The 26,141-nt window shown below is 41.5% G+C and overlaps 1 protein-coding gene across 1 annotated transcript in view; it reads right to left on the bottom strand.

Moving 5' to 3' along the window:
- Positions 1-26,141, bottom strand: part of LOC143017482 (uncharacterized) — a 27,470-nt gene continuing 1,329 nt past the window's right edge. The window contains exons 2-6 of the mRNA XM_076172271.1: positions 25,987-26,141; positions 25,196-25,730; positions 24,792-25,073; positions 22,073-22,564; positions 1-165 (exon numbers count right to left, since the gene is read on the bottom strand). The exon at positions 25,987-26,141 is cut by the window's right edge and continues 1,085 nt beyond it. Of these exons, the coding sequence (XP_076028386.1) occupies positions 1-165; positions 22,073-22,564; positions 24,792-25,073; positions 25,196-25,730; positions 25,987-26,141 (1,629 nt within the window). The remainder of the gene's footprint in view (positions 166-22,072; positions 22,565-24,791; positions 25,074-25,195; positions 25,731-25,986) is intronic.

Genomic DNA, 26,141 nt, shown 5'->3' with positions numbered 1-26,141 from the left:
TCAGTGAAAATGCACTTCCTCTGGTCTCGTCTGGACTATTTTCCAGAGAATTATGGAGACTTCAGTGAAGAACAGGGTGAGCGCTTTCACAAAGATATCAGTGTTATGGAGGAATGCTTTCAAGGCTGATAGGATGTTAACTTTCTGGCCGACTATTGCTGGTGCCTGAAGAGACCATTCATCCATGAGTAGCTTCCTTAGTTCATTATACTCTTCTTGGTATCTATTCAAAATATTTTGCAAGCCTTCTCTGAATAAATCAGTTTAATATTTTCAATATTGTGTTTCATTCATCTACAAATAGATCGTAAGTTAGGATATTTTTAATGTGCTAATAATTCATTAACTTGATCTTATTGGGAGAAATGAGCATGATTTTTGGATTCAGTGCAATAAACTAGCCTAAAATCAGGTATTATATGTTAGACCTTGAAAACAGTGCTGGGCAGTGTTTTTTCTTTCCTCACATTTCCCTTTTCTCTTTCACTACGTTCCATACTTCTTCCAACTACTTTGATATTCAGTTTCTTCTTCCTTCTTACTCAACTCGCTCATTTTAACACCCCCTTACTCCTTTTATTTATCTATTTTGGATTCACTCTCAAGTTTCTTTCCACCAGATTAATGATTAGACACTCAATCGACCTTTCTACCAAATAAATTCACTTCCAGAACTCATTCAATTTTTCTCTTGTTCACTACTACACAATCCGTTATCACCTTATCGATTACCCCCCACCATCCACTCTAGTCCACGTTACTTATCTACCTCTTTCTCCTTCTTGAACAGTGTTAGCTATATTTGTCTTGTTTTCAGTATATATATCTTCAATGTTTCCTCTCCATTTTCGTTTCTTTTCTGACACTACCTCCTCACTACCCCATTCACTTGTTTATTTCCTGCTCTAGCCTTTAGATCCCTCAACACAATTACATCAATATTTTTATTAAACTTTTCATACACTCGTTTAAATCAAACCAAAACGGTTATTTTTTCCTCATTTTTCTTATCCCTATGACTGGCACACACACACACACACACACACACACACACACACACACACACACACACACACACACACACACACACACACACACACACACACACACACACACACACACACACACACACACACACACACACACACACACACACACACACACACACACACACACACACACACACACACACACACACACACACACACACACACACACACACACACACACACGCATACATACATACATACATACACATATGCATACACACAATGTAATTCTTATCCATGTCATCCTTGATAATACTCCCTTCCATCCAACTACACACGCATCTCATCACTTATCAACAGTGCTACTCCTAACCACTTCAGATTTTCTACCTACTACAGCATTTTGCCACCAATAACCAGCGTTTTTGTCCTTTAATTCAATGACGCTCCGAAGAAGTATAAAGATGAGAAGGTAAAGCGTTAACGGATATGGCAGGACGGATGTATAGTAAAAGTTGAAAATGAGATTTTTGTTTACTGTGGATTAGTTTACAGTCATAAAATAATGTTGTTGAGTGACTTAATCTTTAGGAATGTCATCAAACTTCCTAAAAATTGACTGCATAAAGTTTGTAATATGAATATATATATATATATATATTTATATATATATATATATATATATATATATTTGTGTGTGTGTGTGTGTATGTCAAGGATAGTAGGTCAGGGGTTGGAGATGATTAAAGAAAATGGTGAAAAGTAGGAGGTGAGCCAGTTGTTGTTTGCTGAAGACACTGCGCTTGTAGCAGAATCAGAGGAGGGAGTGAGGAAGTTAGTGACAGAGTTTGAGAAGGTGTGTGAAAGAAGGAAGCTGAAGATAAATGTGGGCAAAAGTAAGGTGATGAGATGTACAAGGGAAGAGAGTGACAGCAGGCTGGAAGTGAGCATTAAGGGTAAAAGACTGGAGGAAGTGGATAGTTTTAGATACTTGGGTGCGAATGTGGCAGAAAAGGGAGGAGTGGGGGTGGAGGTAGAATGTAGATTGGGAGAAGCGAGTAAATGCCTTGGTGGATTGAAAAGTATAATGAGAAATAAACATCTGGGAATGGATGCTAAGAAGAGGTTTTATGAAGGAGTGATTGTGCTAACAGTAATGCTCGGGGCAGAAACATGGAACATGAGAGAGGAAGAGAGAAGGAGTTTGAATGTGTTTGAGATGAAATGTCTGAGAAGTATGACAGGGGTTACTAGGCTAGATAGGGTGACAAATGAGGAGGCGAGGAGGAGAACAGCGGTGGAAAGGGAACTGGGAGATAGGGTTGATGAAAGAGTATTAGGTTGGTTTGGACACATGGAAAGAATGATTAAAGAAAGCTTAGTAAAAGAAGTGTAGAAGGCAGAGGTGGAAGGAGTGAATATAATGGGGCGTCCTAGGATGAGATGGATGGATGGGGTGAAAGGGGTATCACAAAACAGAGGAATGTCTGTGGAGGAGGGACGGGAGAGGACAGAAGATAGGGGTGAATGGAGAGGGGTTGTGTATAGATGATGCTGTGATGCATGAGGGGGAGTGGGTGGGGGACGGGGGGTGAAGAAGTATATATGAGAAAAAATTTGACGCAGCCCGAATGGATTTCTCCCCGTCTTCTCCTTTTCTGTATCAGGGGACGGAGAGATGGGGGGTCGCTGAACTTATGAAGCGGCCTTGCTGTAGATGTGCTGCGTCTTGTGACACTGTTTCTGACCCAGGCCAGTGGACAGGATGCAGGGATGACCCGTCATCCAGGAGGTGCCAATATATGAGGGAGGGAGGTGGATGGAGGGGAGTGGAATATATAGGAAATTGACTGGGTAGAAGTGGCTTCTATGCCTTTTTCTTTTTGGCTACCCCCCGTGTAGGGGGAAAAGCCTTTGGTGTATGTATGTATGTATGTATGTATGTATGTATGTATGTATGTATGTATGCATGTGTGTGATTATGTGTATGCATACTATCACGCCCTGAGGATCAATAATCTTTGTAATACTAAAAAGTCGGTTGGTTTTTACAAGTCCAAGCTTGTAGAGTCGGCTTTTCTGATCCCCGCTACTTTACCTATCCTACAAGTTTCAGCCTCCAAGGCCACGCTACATCTAGTGGCCTATAAAACCGTAGCCATAACTTGGCCGGCCCTTTTTCGTGTCTATCCTGATCTACGGGGTACAACCCCCTCCCCTCCTGTCTCTACCACCCTTTGCTGTCCCGCTGAGCACTTGCCTGAGTTAATTACTCAGTAGAAAGTGATCAGCATTGTTTGTTGCCATTCTAGACCTCTCAAGTGTGATATTTATCATACGATGTGTTAGTTAGGGAAAGTGATATTTAGCCTAGGGTGTGTTAGTTAGGAAAAGTGATATTTATCATAGGATGTATAAGTTAGGGAGAGTAATATTTATCATAGGATGTATTAGTTGGGAAAAGTTACATTTATGAGGATGTACTACTTAGGGAAATCGATATTTAGCCTATGATGTATTATTTAGGAAAAGTGTTGATTAGCATACGACAAATGATAAGATCGTTGAGAAGTACGGCGTATAATTGTTTTGTTGCTGCATTGGAAAGAAGATATTAAGAAACAATATTCTCTCTTACGTCTTATAGATAAAAAAATCTCACTTTTGTTACCAGTCTTTGAAAAAATCCGTCTCCTATATTGATCTAATTTATTTGATAAGAACTCGCCAAAACCATTAAAGTATCCTCACATTATCTCTCTCATTTCTCTCTCTCTCTCTCTCTTTTTGTTATTACACCTGGTGGTGTGTTGAATTCCCCTAGCTTAGCGAAAACGCTTTCAAATTGCCATAACAGGCTCACGCTATTTTTTTTAAACCCTCTTGCCTATATCTCTATTCTTCAAACACAAACCACGAGGTTGCAATATGTATATGTATATGTATATGTATATGTATATGTATATGTATATGTATATTTTTAACGCTTTTACTGAACTAAAATACCCTCCTTATTTTATTCTTAAAGCCAAGAAAGCTGAAATTATTCATAAAAGAGTAGGAAAATAAAAGAAGAATGTACAAAGAGGATCATATTACCTAATACCTCAGTTGCAGACAATATTTCCCCATTATTAAACAAGACTGGTGTTAATGCTGTTAAAATCAGCTCGGTAACAGTTGGCAATCTTATTAAAAGCCGAAATAAGAGCAGGGAAAATATTTGTCAAGCAGGTATTTACTGTGTGCCATGTCTAGGTTGTGAAAAGGTCTACATTGGTGAAAGTTTCCGTGGTATTGATAAGAGAATATTAGAACATAAATATGATATGAAAATATACAATATGAATAATGCCATTGTTAAACATAGATTCGATACAGGCCACAATGCTGACTGGAATAATTCCAAGATTATAAAATATGAAAACCATACAATGAAACGTAGATGTTTTGAATCTGCGTTTATATCCCTCATTGATAATGTAAACCAGAACAGTGGATTTTTTTTGTAATAGATAAACCATTGGCAATTTTAATAATCAAGTAACAAGCAATTTGCGCAAAGTGTGTGTACACCATTTTTATGTTTGTTTCTCCCCGCAAGCTCGGGCTATATAAGGAGTAAAATGTTTCTCAACTGTGTTATTTCTGAAGAAGCCCTGCTGGGCGAAACGTCAAATATATTGGATCCCATACTCTGCGTTTGGCCTCTCTCCTACAATGTCTTCTGGACCTGGCAGAGTGGTTCCTTCAGGCAGAAAAAAATGATCCTGTCTGGATTTATTTTGAAAAAAAAAAACTACCAACAACTTCTGGCAAAGGGTACCGAGCTAAATGTTAAGACTGCAGCCAGGAACTACAGGGCATTGTGTCAAGATTAAAATCTCACAGAGATAAATACCAAGGTCAGCCACAGCATACAGAAGAAATCGATGACCCAGGTAAATAATTTGATTTATATTGTGTGCATTTCTCCCTTTTCATACGCAACTATATAAATTTGGTGAACAATGGAGAGCATGTGCAATAAAAATGTGAAGGCCTAAAGAGATGATACTTCAACTTCGTTACTTCTAAATTTGGGTAATGACCATATAACTATAATATATTGTATCCACTCAACTTTGGGGCCTAGATGATTGTTCTTCATTTCATTCAACATTGTGTAATATATTTCATAGGTTCCATTGGAATTCAGCCCAAAGAAATTTAGCATAACCTAACCCAACTAATCCATTATTTTTAGTGAATTTAAAAGTGGACTGAATCCTGTGTGGGCTGAATTCCAAGCCCACCTGTTTCATATCCTGTTAATTATTTCCAAATAATTTAGTGGCTTGTGTGAATATGATCATTATCTAAAAAAATAACTACTGTACTCATAAGTAGCCTAAATTACACTGTATTCATCCATTTATTTATTAATTTATGAATTATGCAATATACAAAATTTTTCTGTTTCCATTTCAGGATCTGTATCAACAACTTCAATCCCTTTATCATCGGCTCCACTTGAATTATCTGCAAACCTGACTCAACCATTAAAAAGGTCACTATCTATAGAAACATTGACTGGGAAACTTTAATAGGAGATCATGAAGCGAAAAAATTCCTAGATATGGTGCAGGATAATTTCCTAAAACAAATGATTACCGATCCTACGAGGGGACAAAATACCCTGGACTTAATTCTAACAAATAATGAGCACCAAATTAGCAGCATAATAGTGGGCGATAGTCTAGGCTTTAGCGATCATCAAGAAATAAGATTTAATATTATTTGGGAAAAAATAAAAAGTACAAATAACGTTCAAGTACCAGACTTCAGGAAAGCAAACTTTGACAATATAAAAACCTATTTGAAATTGAATACGAAAAACAATCCGGACGTTTCAAACATTCTTGATTCTCGTTGCGGGGCTGATAGTCAGAAGTGGGTCAAGGAGGATACGCGTACCTTGGGTCAGGTCTGGGTCAAGGAGAGAAATACGCATACCTTAGGTCAGGTCTGGGTCAAAGAGAGTGATGCGCGTGCCTTGGGTCAGGTCGATTCGGGGCGACGGCCCAAAAATTAGGTCAGTACTTTGGATGAGATGTATAGCAATCTGGCCGATCTAATTACACTGTATAACAATGAAAAAAAAAACGGAAATGAGACTATCCTTTTCTAGAGTTATTTTTTGCGTAGATCACGAATATAACATCCGTTTCTTTCTGTGACCCTCCAGTTCTTCGTAAATAGCAGTGCCCGCAATGTCTATCTGAACGGTATTTTTTGTTGCTTTTACCATTTATATAATTTTTCACATAGTTATGTGTTTTTTTTTTCTTAACAGGATACAGAGTTAAGATGCCTAGAGAATGCAAGAATTCGCCAGACAAGTTTTGTTATATATGTGGATCAGTTACATTAAGGCAATACAAGAGACAGTTGACTCAACGTGTAAAGAAACTTTATGAGCTGTACTTTGGATGTAAAGTGGGTGACCAGGACAAAAGCTGGGCACCTCACATATGTTGTGTCAGGTGTACAAGTTCCCTTTCTGCCTGGGTGAAAGGCAAAGGGACTGGCCTCATGTTTGGCGTACCAATGGTCTGGAGGGAGCCAAAGGACCACTCAACAGATTGCTACTTCTGCTTAACGGATATTAAAGGTGGGTGTTCAGTGTTTTTTTTTTTTACTGTTTTTATATATATTTTCAAGAGATGTATCAATAAAAAAGATCGAAATACATAATAAGTTGCACTTCCACTATTTTTGCACGTGATCACAACCAATAGTATCCATTTTTAGTCTGATTTTATTTTATTTTCCTGCAGGTCGCAACAGAAAAGGCAAGAAATCTATCGTGTATCCAGATCTTCAGTCTGCTATTCGCCCAGTTCTACATTCAAGTGATATTCCTGTACCACAGCCGCCCTCTGAACTACCAAGCGATGACACGAGCAACTCAGACGATTCAGAATCTCAAGATGCAACGTATACGACACAACTTGAATCTGATAAGAAACCACACCTCATCACCCAACCAGAAGCAATGATCTAGTTCGTGATCTAACACTTACTAAGCAACAGAGTGAACTCCTGGCCTCACGTTTGCAACAATGGCACCTGTTGGATGAAGAAGCTCGAATTACAGTATTTAGGAAGCGTTCTGCAAATCTACAGGATTTCTTCACTTTGGAAAACAACTTGACTTATTGTAATGATATCAGAGGCCTATTCAGTGCCCTTGAGCTGTCCTATGAACCCAATGAGTGGAGGCTATTCATAGATGGATCCCTTTACAGCATAAAAGCAGTTCTGTTGCACATTGGGAACACCATGCCTTCAGTTCCAGTTGCTTACTCAGTCATTTTAAGAGAGACATATGAGAACCTTGCTTTTATTCTAGACCGCATAAGTTACAAAGAGCATGAGTGGTTAATTTGTGCAGACTTGAAAGTAGTAGCCATACTTAATGGGCTACAAACTGGATACACCAAATTTATGTGCTTTCTTTGCAAGTGGGACAGTAGGGCCAGATCAGAACATTATATACGCTCAGAATGGCCATCTCGGGAATCTATGACGCTTGGATGCCATAATGTAATTCATGAGCCACTAGTTAAGAAGGAGAAAATCATTTTGCCACCACTGCATATAAAACTAGGCCTAATGAAGCAATTTACCAAAGCACTGCAACATAACAAGCCATGTTTCCAGTATCTCAAAGGGATCTTCCCTAAAATTAGTGATGCCAAGATTAAAGAGGGTATATTTGTAGGCCCTCAGATTCGCAAGCTTATAAATGATGAGGACTTTGAGGCGACAATGGATGAACCTGAGCTAGCGGCCTGGCATGCATTCAAAGATGTATGCAAAGGGCTTCTGGGAAAGCACCAAGAGTCCCAGCGAGAGCGTAAAGTGGAGAGGCTAATCAAATGCTACCAAGATCTCGGATGCAATATGTCACTGAAGATACACTTTCTTCATTCTCATCTGTCCTTCTTCCCAGAGAATGCAGCAGATGTGAGTGATGAACATGGAGAGAGGTTCCATCAAGATATAGCGTCAATGGAAAACAGGTACAAGGGAAAATGGAGCCCTGCTATGCTGGCTGACTTCTGTTGGAACCTGAAGCGTGACACGCCTGATACGTCTTATAAAAGAAGAAGTAAATAATAGATTGTAGGTTAATACATCATATAAAGCTAACAAACATGCCGATTCATTATATATTAATTAAATAAATACAATGAAGACATTTAATCTGACTTTGGGAGCAAAATACATTTATGGAACCTTGGAAATCTCTATTAATTGCATAATTATTAAAACAGCGATTTACAAAAAATTGTGACGTGGCATGAAATTTTTTTTATCAAATTTGAATTCAGCACACTGAACTTCATAATAAAACGCACATGAGAACTATGTTTTCTTCTTAATCCTGAAATTTGTTGTACAGTGTTATTAATGCACAAAATACATTTATCCCCCTAAAGTCAATACGGAAAAATAGTAATACTCCCAAATGGATGACGGACAGATTGAAACATGAGATCGGAATTAAAAGAGGACTTTACGTAAAAATAAAAAACGGGGAATCACACCTTAGATCAAGATATAACGAAATGGCAAAGCTGGTTAAAAGGAATACACGTTCAGCGAAACGTAATTATGAAATCAAGGTTGCCAGTCAAGCAAAATCCAAACCAAAGGGTTTCTTTCACCTCTATAGAACAAAAAATAAAGAAAGAATAGGACCAATTAAAAACGATGAAAATGTCATGATAGAATCGGAAGAAAAAATGAGTGAGGAGTTTAACAATTATTTTCTATCGGTGTTTACTAATGAGAGGTTAGATAAAGTACCTGACTGCGATCCGATTTTCAGAGGGGATGAAGAAAATAGCCTAACTAATATCAGCATTAGTAAAGAAGAAGTTATCAAGCAGATTGACAGACTTAAAGCTACAAAATCTCCGGGTCCGGACGAAATTTTTCCAAGAATGCTTAAAGAGTGTAAATTTGAAATCTGCGACCAGTTAACTGAAATATTCAATAAATCGGTAGACACTGGTTCTGTTCCAACTGCTTGGAGGCAGGCAAACGTTGTTCCTGTTTTTAAGAAGGGAGATAGATCGACCATATGCAACTACAGGCCAATCAGTTTGACATCGGTTATAGGAAAAATGCTTGAATCAATAATAGTAAATAGACTCAGAGAACACATTGAAGGGCATAATTTAATTCGTGATTCACAGCATGGTTTCTCCAAAGGTAAGTCATGCGTGACTAATCTTCTATCCTTTTACACTAAGGTATATAAGGCGTCAGACAACAATGAAAATTACGATGTTATTTACCTTGACTTTAGGAAAGCGTTCGACAAAGTGCCACACCAGAGACTACTAAATAAAATCAAAGCCCATGGCATAGGAGGAAAAGTGTTAGAATGGATTAGAGCTTGGATTAGTAACAGAAAACAGCGGGTCACCATAAATGGAATAAAATCTAGGTGGGGCAATGTTACTAGCGGGGTCCCCCAGGGCTCGGTTTTGGGTCCCTTGTTGTTCATTATGTATATAAACGACTTAGACGATGGGTTAAATAGTGATGTTAGTAAGTTTGCGGACGACACTAAAATAGGACGCCTAATTAGGTCAGGAGAAGACGCCCAGATTCTGCAGGATGATCTTAATAAACTGTTAACATGGTCGGTGAAATGGCAAATGAACTTCAATATCTCTAAGTGTAGCGTGTTAAACGTAGGGCTACACAACCCCGAAAATAGATACAACTTAGATGACACGTTTTTAGAAAAATCTGAGTGCGAGAGGGACTTGGGAGTTCTGGTGAGTCCGGACCTTAAAACCAGGAAGCAGTGCATTAGCGCCAGAAATAAAACAAACAGAGCATTAGGCTTCATTGCTAGGACGGTAACGAATAGAAGTGCAGAGGTAATTATTAAACTCTATCTAGCGATAGTTAGACCCATCCTTGACTATGCGGTACAGTTTTGGTCTCCGTCCTACAGAATGGACATAAATTCACTAGAATCAGTACAGAGAAGAATGACCAAAATGATACAAGGACTCGGAAATTTGCCTTACGAAGAGAGGCTTAGGCACCTAAACTTACACTCTCTGGAAAGACGCAGAGTGCGGGGTGATCTAATAGAAGTGTTCAAGTGGATCAAAGGCTATAACAAGGGTGATGCAAACAAGGTCATCATAATAAAACAACAGGGCAGGACTCGCAGTAATGGGTATAAACTGGGCAAATTTAGATTTAAGAAGGAAATAGGCAAGAATTGGTTTACAAATAGGGTGGTCGATGAATGGAATAAACTTAGTAACCACGTAGTAAGCGCTGAAACTATCAGTTGTTTTAAAAAACGATTAGACAACTTTATGGATGGGGACGACAGGTGGTGATGGATACGGAGCTGCCTAGTGTAGGCCTTATGGTCTTTTGCAGTCTCCTTTATTTCTTCTTATGTTCTTCTTCTTCTTCTTCTTCTTCTTATCTCCACAGGCGCCACTTCTCCTAAATAATTTTCATCTAAAAGAAAGTCATCAACATCTCTGGACAGATTTATCATAAAAAACTTCAGCCTCTCAAAAGGAAAATCTCGACAAAGAAGTTGCAAGAATTATATTTGCTACAAATTCACCATTTCGTCTTGTTCAGCATCCTCAGTTTCTCAAGATGGTTCAGAACCTGAGGCCAGGTTATATTCCTCCATCCAGAAAAGATATTGCTGATAAGTATTTGGATCTTGTGTATGAAAAGGAATATAAAAAGTGTGCAGATGACCTGAATAATGAAACTGTATGTCTTTCAATTGATGGGTGGTCTAACATCCATAATGAGCCCATAATATGTGTCACTCTAACAACATCCACTGGTCAGATTTATTTAGTTGACACAATAGACACATTAGGGAAACCTCACACTGCTGAATATCTTGAACTTGTACAAAGTTCGATCAAGAAGGCTGAACAAGATTTTGGTTGTCACATTGGAAGTGTTGTGACAGACAATGCAGCAAATGTCACCAAGATGAGAAAAATCTTGGAGGAATCGAATGAACCTGAGCATACCGTCCTCACATACGGCTTATACCGTTCCTTGTATACTTGTGGCAAGTAGTCTATATAACACTGCTCCTTATATTGATATGCTAAAAATGTTCTTTAGCAATCAGATCGCCTATCAGATAGCAATCCCACAATACTTAAAATTTATGAATTTTTTTTATTTTAATTAAATAAATCTGATTTAAAAAAATCGATTATCTAAAAAAGAAAAAAAAAAAAAAAAAAATCGCCAACCCTGGTGTCCACTAACCTCATACAATAATACCTGTTAAGTCCGGCTAAAATTGGCATTTCAAAGCATAACAGTGCCTTAAAAATGGTTTCTTATTTCACTATAAAAGTTTATATTAACTTGTACTGCTTTGAATAAGTCAATAGTTGATATATTGGTCCTACATACAATGTTAGGTTTCTAGTTTTGATGTATTTGTCCAATATAAAAGGTTAGGTTACAAAGAAAGCAATGGCCTTCGCTAGCGGACCCAGGGATTTGGGTGCGCACGCCTTGTGTAATAGTAGTCCTTGGTATACGTATATGTATATGTCCATGTATATGTGTATGTATATATGAAATATATAAATATATACATATACTGTTGGATGCAGTCTTTTGAGGTCAAACTCTTGACAACAGAGTCTCCAGACTCACACTCTTCCACTGTCAGAAAATAATACGAATCGTGACTCATCAGGGAAAATGACAGTGCTCCAAACATCCACAGCTCTCTCCACCATCTCAGCAACCCAATCCTTTCTGCGCTTGATATTGACTGGACGAAGGAGTGGATTCCTCCTTGCAGCTCTTCCATAGTAACCCAGCTTATGGAGATACCTAACAGCTGTTCTGGGACAGACATCATCTTGTGCTGTTATGTTAGGGGCCTTGCAACGTGGATTCTCTTCCACATTTCTTTTGACAAGACGCAAGGTTCTTTCTGAGGACCTGGGACGACCTAAATGAGATTTTGTGCCCTTCTTGCACTCTTTGATGAATTGTACGAGCACTCTATTAAAGTAGAAAGGGATATTAACAGATTTTTGCTTTGACTAAGACCCCCGTCATGTTGACTCACAATACGGCCTCGCTGAAATTCAGATAGGTCTATTGCTCCTTTGATTCGTGGCATGCTTGATTAATCTTGCATGTAATCTGAAACATATTAGGTAAAAACGAACAAACAAACAAAATTAAGCGTAAAATAAGGGCAGAAATGCATTTTCTTGGTGTCTATTAAATTCTGTCATGTATATATATATATATATATATATATATATATATATATATATATATATGTATGTATATATATAATTCCGACAGTTGTCCCCGGACTCGAACCGAGACTTGCGCGTAGGAAAGCTGTCACTCTACCGACTAAGCTACTAAGACAATAAGATTCTCTAACCTCGGGGTTAGAAAATCTTATAGTCTCAGTAGGTTAGTCGGTAGAGCGGCGGCTTTGCCTCCGCGCAAGTCTCGGTTCGAGTCTGGGGACAATTGTCGGAATTATTTGATTGACATCGCCGTCATTGGAGATTCTATTCATATATATATATATATATATATATATATATACATATATATATTGTAACGTAATATTAGATATTACGTCATATGTGTAATTATGTTATAGAATTGTGTTCCTTTGTATTACAGAACTATGTTCATATTTCTTGTCTATGTATGTATTGTAACAATGTTAAGCAGTAACGCCCGTCCACTATATGTAATCTTGCCTACGTGCGGAGAAAGGTGCGCACTCTTGTAGAACAAACAGACAAGCGAAATCCTGAATAGTTCGGAGCGCACAGATTTGACAGTTACTAAATAAATAGATTGTTCAAGCGAGTCGAGGGTCCTAAAACTACCCATGTTGACGTGTGTTAACTTACCCTCCTCCCCCCCCTTTCACTCACTCGCACACTCACCCGGAAGTATTCCGCTTCCGGTCCAATGGTATATAAGCGGTGGAAATCGCTCACTCGTCGTCATTTTCCCACATATTGATCTCTTGATAAAAACTAGAAGGTTTAGATTCATGAGACGATTGGTGTGAAGTGATCACCCTTTTTGCCTACATTACGTGTCTGATATACATTGCATTACTTTATACTTATATTTGTACTTATTACTTATTTTGATGCATGTTCCTGATCTCTTTGTACTTAGATAGTACCATATTGTATACGTACCTTGTTTCTTATTTGAACGATAATTTCCATATTCTTATAATCATGTAACGGTCCCATTGACCCTACTGCCCATTCTCTTTTGTGTTGATTGCCTGTAAATATTTTCCATAATAATTTCGTTTACTAGTTTTATCGCTAGTTTAATATTCCTTTCCTGGAATCTTCTTTGTTACCTTTACTTCTAGTCTTACGAATTATCTAGGCCCTGACCAGATAGTTCAGTCCTACAGTGGCTTCTAGAAGTGAGCTGGTTCTTAAGCACATATCCGTTATACGTAACGTCTCTTCACATACCAGCCAGCCCGTAACAAAGTGGCGACCCTTGCCAAGGATATTGGATCAGGTATTTAACACATTCTTATAGAGATGGATGATATAATTCAAGAATTCGTTCAAAATCCCAAGGTAAGTTTCTTAAAGAAACAAACTAAAGACACTTTGATAGAAATAGGCAAGCACTTTGGAGTAGACATTGATACAAGTTTACGAAAGAAAAAAATACTTCAGGAACTTGTTGAAAATCTGATCGAAGATGAGATCTTATCTCCAGAAGAGATTACAGCTATACAAATTCCTTCAAATAGGTTAGAAATAGAGGCACGACTAACCGAACTTAAGATTAAGGAGATTGAATTAAAGGTCAGGAGAGTAGATTTTGAGGAGGAAGCTAAATTGAAACAAATGCAAATTGAGGCAGAATTTAAAGCTAAAGAGGAGGAAACTAAACTGAAACAAATGCAAATTGAGGCAGAATTTAAAGCTAAAGAGGAGGAAACTAAACTGAAACAAATGCAAATTGAGGCAGAATTTAGAGCTAGAGAAGAGGAAGCTAAAGTGAAACAAATAGAAAGAGAGAACGAAACTAAAGTCAAATTGGCAGAGTTAGAATTAAAGAAGGCAGAAGTAGAAGCTAGGATTGTTGATAGACAACCCGTAGTTCAGGAAGGTCATATAGATATTTCCAAGTATGTAAAACTTCTACCCAATTTTCAGAAGGAGAGCCAGAAATTTTCTTTCTTCAGTGGGAAAAATTGGCGCAACAGTTACAAATCCCTAAAGAAAATTGGCCATTAATCATTCAAACACAATTTAAGGGTAAGGCTCAGCAAATTTATACTTCTCTTTCAGAAGCAGAAAGCGAGTATGATAATATGAAAGCTTGTATTTTAAAAGCTTATGAACTAATACCAGAGGCCTATAGACAGAAATTCCGTAATTATAGGAAGACACCTCAGTTAACATACGTAGAATATGCGGCTCAACAAGAGAAGTTATTCAATAGGTGGTGTTTGGCTAGTGAAACGGACACCTTAGATAGACTTAAACAGTTGATTTTATTGGAGCAGTTTAAGAATACCTTAGAGACAGATCTTAGGATTTTTATAGATGATCATGTTCCCGAAACTTTAACTAAAGCTGCTGTATTGGCTGATGAGTTCACACTAAATCATAAACCTAAGTCAAGACAAATGGAATCCCAAAAGTCAAAGTCATATATTCCAGATTCAACAAAATACTCTGATCCTTGGTCCCCAAAGAAACACTTTGAAAATCAGTCTAGCCCATCACATTTCAGTTACAGGTCTGATTTCAATCAATATCCTCCAAACCAACCTTGGCAAAGAATGGAAAGGTTTAAGACTAATTCCCCTGTAACTTGTTCATATTGTAAACAGTTTGGACATTACATTTCTAATTGCAGAAAGAGACTGACACCCTCATTCTCCAATAAGACACCAACTCTTGTAAGTAATATAAAATCAGATGATTCAAAATCCTCTATTCAGGATAAACTACCAAAGAAGCCGGTATTGTCAAGTAATGTAGAACCCCCCTCATCAGATCATGATCCTTGTTTCAAACCATTTGTATCTTCAGGAACTATATCTCATAGTAGTAGTTCACAACAATATCCTATTTCCATACTCCGAGACACAGGAGCAAAGCAAAGTCTGATTTTAAATTCTGTCTTGCAGAATCTGGGTGAGTCATATACAGGTTATGATATATTGATAGAAGGAGTTGGAGGAATTGTAAAATGTCCATTACATAATGTTTTCTTGCGGTCTGATTTAACAACCGGAATGGTTAAAGTAGCAGTAGTAGACTCTCTTCCCATAGTAGTAATATCCTTATTGTTGGCCAATGACATCGCTGGAAGCAAAGTAATTTCTCCTTTAATAACAAATAACCCTAAGACCTCAGTAGAAACTTCAGATAACTTACAGTTGTTTCCCGCTTGCGCTGTAACCAGATCTCAGTACAAGAAATCTGAAGAGGAGACTTATAATTTAGAATCCCTATTCTCCCAAACTGACCCATCTTCTTCTTCACCAGTTTCTCTATCTAGAGCAGAATTAATCAAAGAACAGAAGTCAGATCATTCTCTTAAAAATTTGTACGAGATTGTTTCATCTCCAGAAGTTGAAAAAATGTCACGAGGTTTCTATATAGAAAACGGAGTCCTAATGCAAAAATGGAGAGCATCCACCGCAACCGCTGACCAGCCATGGCAAGTAAGGAATCAAATAGTCCTCCCTCTTGGTTTCAGGAATAATGTTCTAAGATTGGCTCATGATACTCCCTTAGCAGGTCACTTAGGGGTAAGAAAGACCTTGTTCAACATAACCCAACATTTCCATTGGCCCACGGTTGTCAAAGATGTTGCCCAATATTGTAAAACATGTCATACATGTCAACTTGTAGGTAAGCCCAACCAGAAAATTGTAGAAGCTCCACTCCATCCCATTCCTGTAATGGAAGAGCCATTTAAAAAAGTTCTTATTGACTGTGTAGGACCTTTACCTCCTTCAAGTAAAGGAAATCAGTACATTCTCACAATCATGTGTATGAGCACTCGTTTTCCAGAAGCAATTCCTTTGAAAAATATTAAAGCTCAAAACATAATCAGAGAAATGTTGAAATATTTCACTATGGTAGGATTTCCTAAGAACATTCAAAGTGATCAAGGAAGTAATTTTCTTTCCAACAAGTTTAGAGAAACTCTTGTAACACTAGGTATAAATCATGTAACTTCCTCCGCCTATCATCCTCAATCACAAGGTGCTCTAGAGCGCTTTCACCAAACGCTCAAGACAATGTTAAGAATCTTCTGTGCTGAGAACACTCGAAATTGGGAAGACGGACTCCCCTTTTTGTTGTTCGCCACCCGAACAACAATTCAAGAAAGCCTTGGATTCAGCCCGTCAGAATTAGTCTTCGGTCATGAAGTCCGTGGTCCCCTAAAGATACTTCATGAACAATGGATGAAAGAAGAACCACCTGTTCTTTCTTTGAAATACGTGTCCCAGGTCACCGAGAAGTTGTTAGAAGCTTGGAAGTTGGCAAGAGAGAACTTGGCGAATGCTCAACGAGAAATGAAAGGTCGGTATGATAAAAATTCTAAACTTAGAACTTTCTCTCCAGGAGATCAAGTGTTACTTTATCTTCCCATACCAGGAGATCCATTGCAGGCTAAATACAAAGGACCCTATGAAGTCTTGTCCAGAGCCAGTGATCTCAACTACATAATCAAAACTCCAGACAGAAGAAAGAGTTCCCGTCTCTGTCACATAAATACCTTAAAACCTTATCATTCCAGAGATCCAATTCCAATTTGCAGCTCTACCACAATAAAATCGGAAGAGCCTCCTGATAACCTGCCTAATCCTCCTGAGATTCCCTTGGAAAACTCCCAGATACTACAAAATCTTCACTTATCTGAGAAACAAGATGTAGCAGAACCATTGACTGACCTGTTGAGATAAGACCACGACTTCGTGTGGACACCTACCTGTGAGACGGCCTTCAAAAACCTGAAGTCCCTTCTCACTAACGCACCAGTTCTAAGGGCACCCGATTTCCAACGACCCTTTCTTCTGCAAGTCGACGCCAGCGACACCGGTATCGGTGCCGCCCTCTTGCAAGAACACAACGAAGTTCTTCACACTATCGCCTACTACAGCAAGAAGCTGTCCCCTGCGCAAAAGAACTACTCCATACTTTCTAGAACGTAGCTTTTCAACAGAAAGTGAAAAGCTTTCCCAAACGGTGGAGGTGTAACGTAATATTAGATATTACGTCATATGTGTAATTATGTTATAGAATTGTGTTCCTTTGTATTACATAACTATGTTCATATTTCTTGTCTATGTATGTATTGTAACAATGTTAAGCAGTAACGCCCGTCCACTATATGTAATCTTGCCTACGTGCGGAGAAAGGTGCGCACTCTTGTAGAACAAACAGACAAGCGAAATCCTGAATAGTTCGGAGCGCACAGATTTGACAGTTACTAAATAAATAGATTGTTCAAGCGAGTCGAGGGTCCTAAAACTACCCATGTTGACGTGTGTTAACTTACCCTCCTCCCCCCCTTTCACTCACTCGCACACTCACCCGGAAGTATTCCGCTTCCGGTCCAATGGTATATAAGCGGTGGAAATCGCTCACTCGTAGTCATTTTCCCACATATTGATCTCTTGATAAAAACTAGAAGGTTTAGATTCATGAGACGATTGGTGTGAAGTGATCACCCTTTTTGCCTACATTACGTGTCTGATATACATTGCATTACTTTATACTTATATTTGTACTTATTACTTATTTTGATGCATGTTCCTGATCTCTTTGTACTTAGATAGTACCATATTGTATACGTACCTTGTTTCTTATTTGAACGATAATTTCCATATTCTTATAATCATGTAACGGTCCCATTGACCCTACTGCCCATTCTCTTTTGTGTTGATTGCCTGTAAATATTTTCCATTAATAATTTCGTTTACTAGTTTTATCGCTAGTTTAATATTCCTTTCCTGGAATCTTCTTTGTTACCTTTACTTCTAGTCTTACGAATTATCTAGGCCCTGACCAGATAGTTCAGTCCTACAGTGGCTTCTAGAAGTGAGCTGGTTCTTAAGCACATATCCGTTATACGTAACGTCTCTTCACATACCAGCCAGCCCGTAACAATATATATATATATATATATATATATATATACATATATATATATATATATATATATATATATATGTATTCAACAACTACTATGCACTTTAATTCTAAGCCATCTAAGGTCAGCATGCTGAAAATTTAAAGTGCATTGTGGTTGTTAAAATGTGTAGTGGTTACTACAATTGTCCTTTTTGGAGGAAGCTAGGATACTTAAAGTCAATCCCATGACTGATCTGTTTATTGGAAATGGTGATGATGGTATTTACAATATTTGTAGCGAAATTCTGGATTCTTGGTCTTTGGTATACAATTATTTAAAATCTATTTACAATACATAAATATGCTTCTTACAGTATGTAGAGGGATATGTTTTATTTTATTTACAAAATAAATTAAGTTATTATAATGAACATTGTTATTATATTAATTAAAATTAGTCGAATGTATGTTTAGTCGGACGCATGTTCTAAGGGGTGACTATTGTTTATCCCGTACTCTGCGATCACGGGTCCTGAAGGGGTAATTATACGTGTTGGCTACAGAACACTACAGAACTCTCCCCCTAGTGACGAGGCAGGAGGAACGATATCTGTTTTTTCTTTGTAGTGTGTTTGTGGTTTGTAGCCCGTGTGTCCGGAGGTGTCGGAAGAGCAACAGGATCTTGTTCGTTGTCCGAGAGGAGGTATGCAGGCTTGGCGCGGTCTATGGAGATGACGTCAGTGGTTCCACGGCGATCGATGGTCAAGTTCTTCCTTGTCCTCTTGACGACTCTATATGGGCCATCGTATGGTTGTTGAAGAGGCTTCTTTACTCCCTCCACGCGAACGAAAACATGTGAGCAGTCTTCGAGGTCCTGGCTCACAAACGTTCTTGTTGGTGAGGTACGCGGTGGCACTGGCTGGAGCTTCTGCATTGTATCTGTAAGACTAGTAGCATAATCTTGAACGCTGCAGGGCTGCGTTATAGGGGCAGATGCAAGAAACTCACCGGGCAGACGGAGTGGAGTGCCATAAAGAAGTTCTGCAGAGGAGTGGCCAAGGTCTTCCTTGAGGGACGTGCGTATACCGAGGAGGACCATTGGAAGCACCGTAGACCAGTTGGTGCGGTCGCGTGCTGTTGCTGCAAGTGAAGCCTTGAGTTGTCGGTGGAAGCGTTCGACGAGTCCGTTGGATTGGGGATGGTAGCTTGCTGTTCTGAAACGCCGGATACCTAGCAAAGACATAACCTTGTTCCATAGATTGGATTCAAATTGGCTACCACGGTCGGATGTGAGGCTGAGTGGTGTACCGAATCTTGAAATCCAGGTGGTTATAAAAGCTTTGGCTACTGTATCTGTGCTTATGTCAGTAAGCGGGATTGCTTCGGGCCAGCGTGTAAAACGGTCTACACAAGTAAGAATATACCTGAAGCTGTCTGAGAAGGGAAGCGGTCCGACAATGTCGATGTGGACGTGCTCGAGTCGAGTGGAGACTGGGCGAAAGGTACCTGGAGGGGAGATGGTGTGGCGTGTGACCTTGGAAGCTTGGCATTTGACGCAGGTGCGGGTCCAGTGTCGAACGTCTTTGGCGATTCCACTCCAGATGAAGCGTGATGACATCATGTGCTGCGAAGCTCGAATACCTGGGTGGGAGAGGTCATGTAAATGGCGGAACAAGGGATACCTGTGGTTCTCGGGCAAGTAGGGACGGATGGTGTCCGTGGATACATCGGCGTAGAGCTGAGTGTTGGTTCCAGGGAGCTGTACCTTCTTCATCTGCAACGCGGGGTTTTCCATCAATCGCTGCAGCTCGGTATCACCAGCTTGGTCTGCAGCGATGGCGGCGTAGTCGATGAGAGAGGTAGAGACTGCAGATATGTTGCGCGAGAGGGCATCGGCAGGACAATTATCTGCACCTCGAACAAAACGAATATCTGTGGTGAATTGGGAGATGAAATCTATGTGTCGGAGTTGTCTAGGGGAGTATGTTGTCTTGTTATGAATGAATGTTGTTGTGATTGGTTTGTGGTCGGTGTATATGTGGAATTGTCGTCCTTCGACGAAATACCTGAACCTGTTGACAGCCTTGTAGATGGCTAGGAGTTCCTTGTCGAAGGCGCTGTATTTCTTCTCGGCATTGTTGAGCTTCTTTGAGAAGAAGGCGATGGGTTTCCAGGCATCGTTGATGTATTGCTGCAGAACTGCGCCGACACCTGTGTCTGAAGCATCTGTCGAGATGGAAGTGATGGCATCAGGAATAGGGAAACTAAGGGCGGTAGCATTCCCGAGTGCTTCTTTGGCTGCCATGAAAGCTGCATCAGTTTCGACGTCCCAGTTGAGTACGATGGAACGTCCCCTCTTGCACGGCTTGATCATGGAGTAGAGCGGTTGGAGCAGTTGAGCGCAGCCTGGAATGAAACGATTGTAAAAATTTAACATACCAAGGAATTGCTTGAGTTGGCGCTGTGTTGTAGGTTTCGGGAAACTCTGGATGGCGTCGCAGCGGGATGAGACAGGGGTGACGCCTGAAGGTGTGACGGTGTGTCCTAGAAAGTTGATGGATGACACACCGAAGTCAGATTTCTCGAGATTGATGTGGATGCCGTAGTCTTGTAGGCGGGTAAAGACTTGCTTCAGATGGTCTTGGTGCGTGGCTTCGTCAGGGCTGGCGATGAGCACATCGTCGATGTAGGTGAAGCAAAAAGGCAGGCCTCTCAGGACTTCGTCCATGAATCTCTGGAAAGTTTGGGCAGAGTTCTTGAGGCCGAAGGGCATTCGAACGTATTCGAACAAGCCAAAAGGTGTTGTGACAGCTGTTTTGGGGATGTCAGGCGGGTTGACCGGAATATGATGGAAGGCTTTTACAAGATCGATCCGGGAGTATACGCGAGTTCCTGCAAGGTGTGAGGAAAACTCCTGTATGTTGGGAACTGGGTACCTATCCATCACAGTTCGTGAGTTGAGGGCGCGGTAGTCACCGCATGGCCTGATGTCGCCGTTGCTTTTGGGGACGATGTGGAGAGCTGACGACCAGTTGCTTGAACTTGGACGAATGATACCTTGACGCATGAGGGCTTCCAATTCTGCCTTGGCTAGTTTGAGGCGTTCCGGAGCCAGACGACGGGCTTTGGCGTAGACTGGAGGTCCCGTAGTCTCTATGTGGTGCACTACGTGGTGTTTCACAGTCGTGGTCATGGAGTAAGATTGTGTTAAGGTAGGAAAGTTCCTGAGGAGAGAAGCAAACTTGTTATCGGCACTGATGGTTGAAAGCTGGCTACTTACTCCGGTTGTTGGCCTGGCGTTGGACGACATCGATGTAAGGGGGTCGTGGAGCTTGCGATTTTTAATATCGATCAGGAGATCGAAGTGGGTCAAAAAATCGGCGCCAAGGATGGGTTGGGAAACTGATGCAACGTAGAAGGTCCACTCAAAGGATCGGCGGAGGTTGAGTTCTAGCTGAAGTGTCTTCCTCTTGAAAACGGGTATCTTGGTGCCGTTGGCTGCGTAGAGGGAAGACATCGGCTGCAGTGATTGCTGGCTTGCTGTGGCAGGCAGGACACTGACTTCAGCTCCGGTATCGATGAGGTATGTGGTGTTGGAGAGTGGATCAAATACGAAGAAGAGTTTCGATGTATGTTGGCGAACGCTGTGCGCCGTTAGCGTTCGCCCATCGTGTTTAAAGGTGACGGTGAGAAGGTGCACGGCTGTGTACATTTCCTCGCATCTTGTACAAAGCGACGATGGTAGTAGCAGACGCCTGATGTGTGCTTGGGTCTCCCTCTGGACGTAGACCTGGAGCGGTTGCGGTAGTATCTTGGTGACGGGGGTCGTTGTTGAAGGTTGGCAACCTGCTCTTGGAGGGCGCTAACCTGGAGGGTGAGTTTAGAGACTAGCTCGGTTAACGCCTGAGTTGCAGACTGGTCGGCGAGGTTAGCGATGGTAGGGCGCGCAACTGGTACCGAAGCCATGAATTCATCAGCGAGTGTGGCTAGCTCGTCGAGCGAGAGCTTGTTCTTGGCGCTGAAGAGGTTGCCTTGGATGGTTGTTGGTAGGCGCTGGTAGAATAGGTGGCGCAAGATGGAGGTGTCGAATGTTGCGTATTTGTCTCCGAGCAATCGCTTCATGCGTCGCAGCAAGTCGGATGGTTTCTCATTTCCAAGTTCTTCTTTCGAGAGGAGCTCCTGCAGGCGTGTAGCTTCGGAAGACTCAAGGCGGTCCAGAACGGCTTTCTTCAAATCTTCGTATGGGGTACCGGATGTAGGTGCCTTGGAGATGGTGTCTGAAACTTGGAGGAGTACGTCAGATGGTAAGAGACCACAAGCATGTGAAAACTTCGTAAGGCTGGTGGTAATGCGGTTTGCCTTAAAGTTACACTCGAGGATTGTGAACCATATTGTTGGGTCGCGGTTGGAAAAAGGGGGTGCGCGGAATGCACTTCCTGTTGTTGATCGTCCGTCATGCTTACGTGATTAGTATGCAGCGATGTTCGTGGGCAGCTGGGTTGGGCAGGCTGGGTCAACGGGCAGGACAACCCGGGACGGCGGGGCTGGGCACGGCAGGGCGGCGGGCGGGGCTGGGCACGGCAGGGCGGGGCAGGTCACGGCAGGGCGGCGGGCGGGGCTGGGCACGGCAGGGCAGGTCACGGCAGGGCGGCGGGCGGGGCTGGCGGGGCTGGCGGGGCTGGCACGGCAGGGCGGCGGGCGGGGCTGGCACGGCAGGGCGGCGGGCGGGGCTGGCACGGCAGGGCGGCGGGCGGGGCTGGTCACGGCAGGGCGGCGGGCGGGGCTGGCGGCGGGCGGGGCTGGCGGCGGGCGGGGCTGGCGGCGGGCGGGGCTGGCGGCGGTCACTCCAGGGTCACCAAATGTAGTGGTTACTACAATTGTCCTATTTGGAGGAAGCTAGGATATTTAAAGTCAATCCCATGACTGATCTGTTTATTGGAAATGGTGATGATGGTATTTACAATATTTGTAGCGAAATTCTGGATTCTTGGTCTTTGGTATACAATTATTTAAAATCTATTTACAATACATAAATATGCTTCTTACAGTATGTAGAGGGATATGTTTTATTTTATTTACAAAATAAATTAAGTTATTATAATGAACATTGTTATTATATTAATTAAAATTAGTCGAATGTATGTTTAGTCGGACGCATGTTCTAAGGGGTGACTATTGTTTATCCCGTACTCTGCGATCACGGGTCCTGAAGGGGTAATTATACGTGTTGGCTACAGAACACTACAAATGTATCTCTAAACACTGGGACCCATTCAGTGTCGTACACACACACACACACACACACACACACACACACACACACACACACACACACACACACACACACACACACACACACACACACACACACACACACACACGCACGCACACACACACACACACACACACACACACACACACACACACACACACACACACACACACACACACACACACACACACACACACACACACACAGATAAAAAATATATATATACATACGTACATATATATATATATATATATATATATATATATATGTATATATATATAAACTAGTACATAAATATATATATACATATATCTAAACTAGTACATATATATATATATATATATATATATATATAAATATATATATGTGTGTGTGTGTGTGTGTGTGTGTACACACACACACACACACACACACACACACACACACACACACACACACACACACACACACACACACACACACACACACACACACACCTCTCATGGCGCTGTGGTTAGAGCTCTGGCCTGCCACTACGGAGGTCCGGGTTCGATCCTCGCCCGGGGCTGAAATATATCAGTATCGCAGCGCTGAGGGGTGTTACTCCAACTCTCGTGGGCGGGGAGTTGGGGGTGTGTGTGTGTGCAAGGTCATAGCATTACCCATAGATCGGACCTACGAGCTCTGAGCTCTCTTCCAGGAGGGAAATAGCTGTCGATCACGAGTCCAACACGTGATCCAAAAGACCAAGTGAATACACATATATATATATATATATATATATATATATATATATATATATATATATACACATACATATATATGATGGTAGTCCGTCGATTACGACGATGACAGCTTCTTCTCAGGTTTTCTGGCGAGGAGGTTCGTCAACGCCTGTTATGGGTTCGGAGGTGGCTTATGAGGCCAATTATCGAATGACAGACGCGGGGGCAGTTGGGGGCAGGAGAAATGTTCATTGGTTGGAGGCTGTGATGACGTGGCCTTGCGTCTCGCTCTTGCCTTCCTTGCGTTTATTCTGCGTTGGTCCTCAAAAACGGTCTGGGCCTGCAGGGTGATGGAACGCCACTGAGGTCTGTCCAAAGCTTCGGTTTCAAGCTTTTTTGGTGGAATGTTAGTATGGGTGAGGTGTGTCTTTACGCAGTCTTTAAAGCGCTTGCGTGGTCTACTTGTGTTTCTCTTGCCTAAGCTAAGTTCTCCATACCAGAGTTGTTTGGGGAGGCGGTGGTCATCCATTCGAATGACATGTCCCACCCATCGGAGCTGACTTTTGAGGATCATGGCCTCGATGCTGGTCATCTCTGCACGGTCAAGCACCTCCAGGTTTGTGACTTGGTGTTTCCATTTTATATTTAGAATGGATCTTAAGCTGCGCATGTGAAAACGCTCTAGCTGCTTCTGGTATCGTCTATACAGGGTCCATGATTCACAGCCATAAAGAAGGCTAGTAAGGACCACAGCCCTGTACACTTTCAGTTTGGTAGAAGTCTGACGTTTCGCTGGTTCAAGACTAGTGTTCTGAGCCGGCCAAGTGCTTGGGTGGCTTTGCAGATTCTGGCACTGATTTCTTTGTCCAGGCTGCCGTCGTTGCTGACGGTGCTGCCGAGATATTTGAACTCCTTCGCATTTTTCAGATGAGTTCCCTCGGTGGAAATGGAGGGAGGCTGGGAGGTAGAGGTGGGTGCTGGTTGGAAAAGCACCTCAGTCTTTCCAAGACTGACGGTAAGGCCAAAGAGGCGGGCAGCCTCAGCAAACCTATCGACGATTAGCTGTAGGTCAGATTCCTTGTGGGCCATGAAGGTACAGTCATCAACAAAAAGTTCCTCAAGAATGAGTTTCTCAGTGTTCTTAGTCTTTGCGTTCAGTCGACGAAGATCGAACACAGAACCTTCAGATCTGAATCGCAGATATACCCCAAGGTCCAGATCCCTGAAAGCATGGTTGAGCACACAGGTGAAGAACAAATTAAAGAGGATCGGGGCCAGGACGAATCCCTGTTTGACGCCATTGCTGATGTTGAAGGACTCCGACACCTCTCCGCCTAACAGCACCTGGCCGGTCATGTCGTCAATGAATTGTCTTATAAGATTGACGAATTTGTCTGGGCATCCGAGCTTGGACAGAATGACCCAGAGGGCCTCCCTGTTCACTGTGTCGAATGCCCTGGTGAGGTCAATAAAGACTGCGTACAAGTCCATGTTTTGTTCAATGCATTTCTCTTGCCCTTGGCGCATGGCAAAGATCATGTCAGCTGCACTGCGGTTTGGTCGAAATCCGCATTGTGCTTCTGGTAGGTTGTCTTCAGAGACGGTTCACCATGACTCTTGCCAGGATTTTCCCCGCAATGGGGAGAAGATAGATACCTCTATAATTTCCACAGTATGTCTTGCTGCCCTTGTTCTTGAAGAGAGAGATGAATGTGGCATTTCTGAGTTCTTTGGGTATCTCATCACCTTCCCAGATGTTGGTAAGGAGGGAGAAGAGGCATTCCAGGGCAACGGGTCCAGCTGACTTGAATATTTCAGCTGGGATTCCATCCATGCTAGGGGCCTTGCCTGAGTTGGTCTGTCTAATAGCCTTCATAACTTCTTCCATCGTAGGTTGAAGGTCGAGGGAGTGGACTGTGGGTTTCTGGGTAACGAGGTCGAGGGCATGAGATTCTGCTGT

The sequence above is a fragment of the Oratosquilla oratoria genome, chromosome 32, assembly GCF_046742065.1.
Source record: "Oratosquilla oratoria isolate Oo_2021 chromosome 32, ASM4674206v1, whole genome shotgun sequence".
In the NCBI taxonomy this organism is placed as follows: Eukaryota; Metazoa; Arthropoda; class Malacostraca; order Stomatopoda; family Squillidae; genus Oratosquilla; species Oratosquilla oratoria.
The sequence above is the reverse complement of the archived record's forward strand: the minus strand, read 5'-3'. Positions and strand labels throughout refer to the sequence as shown.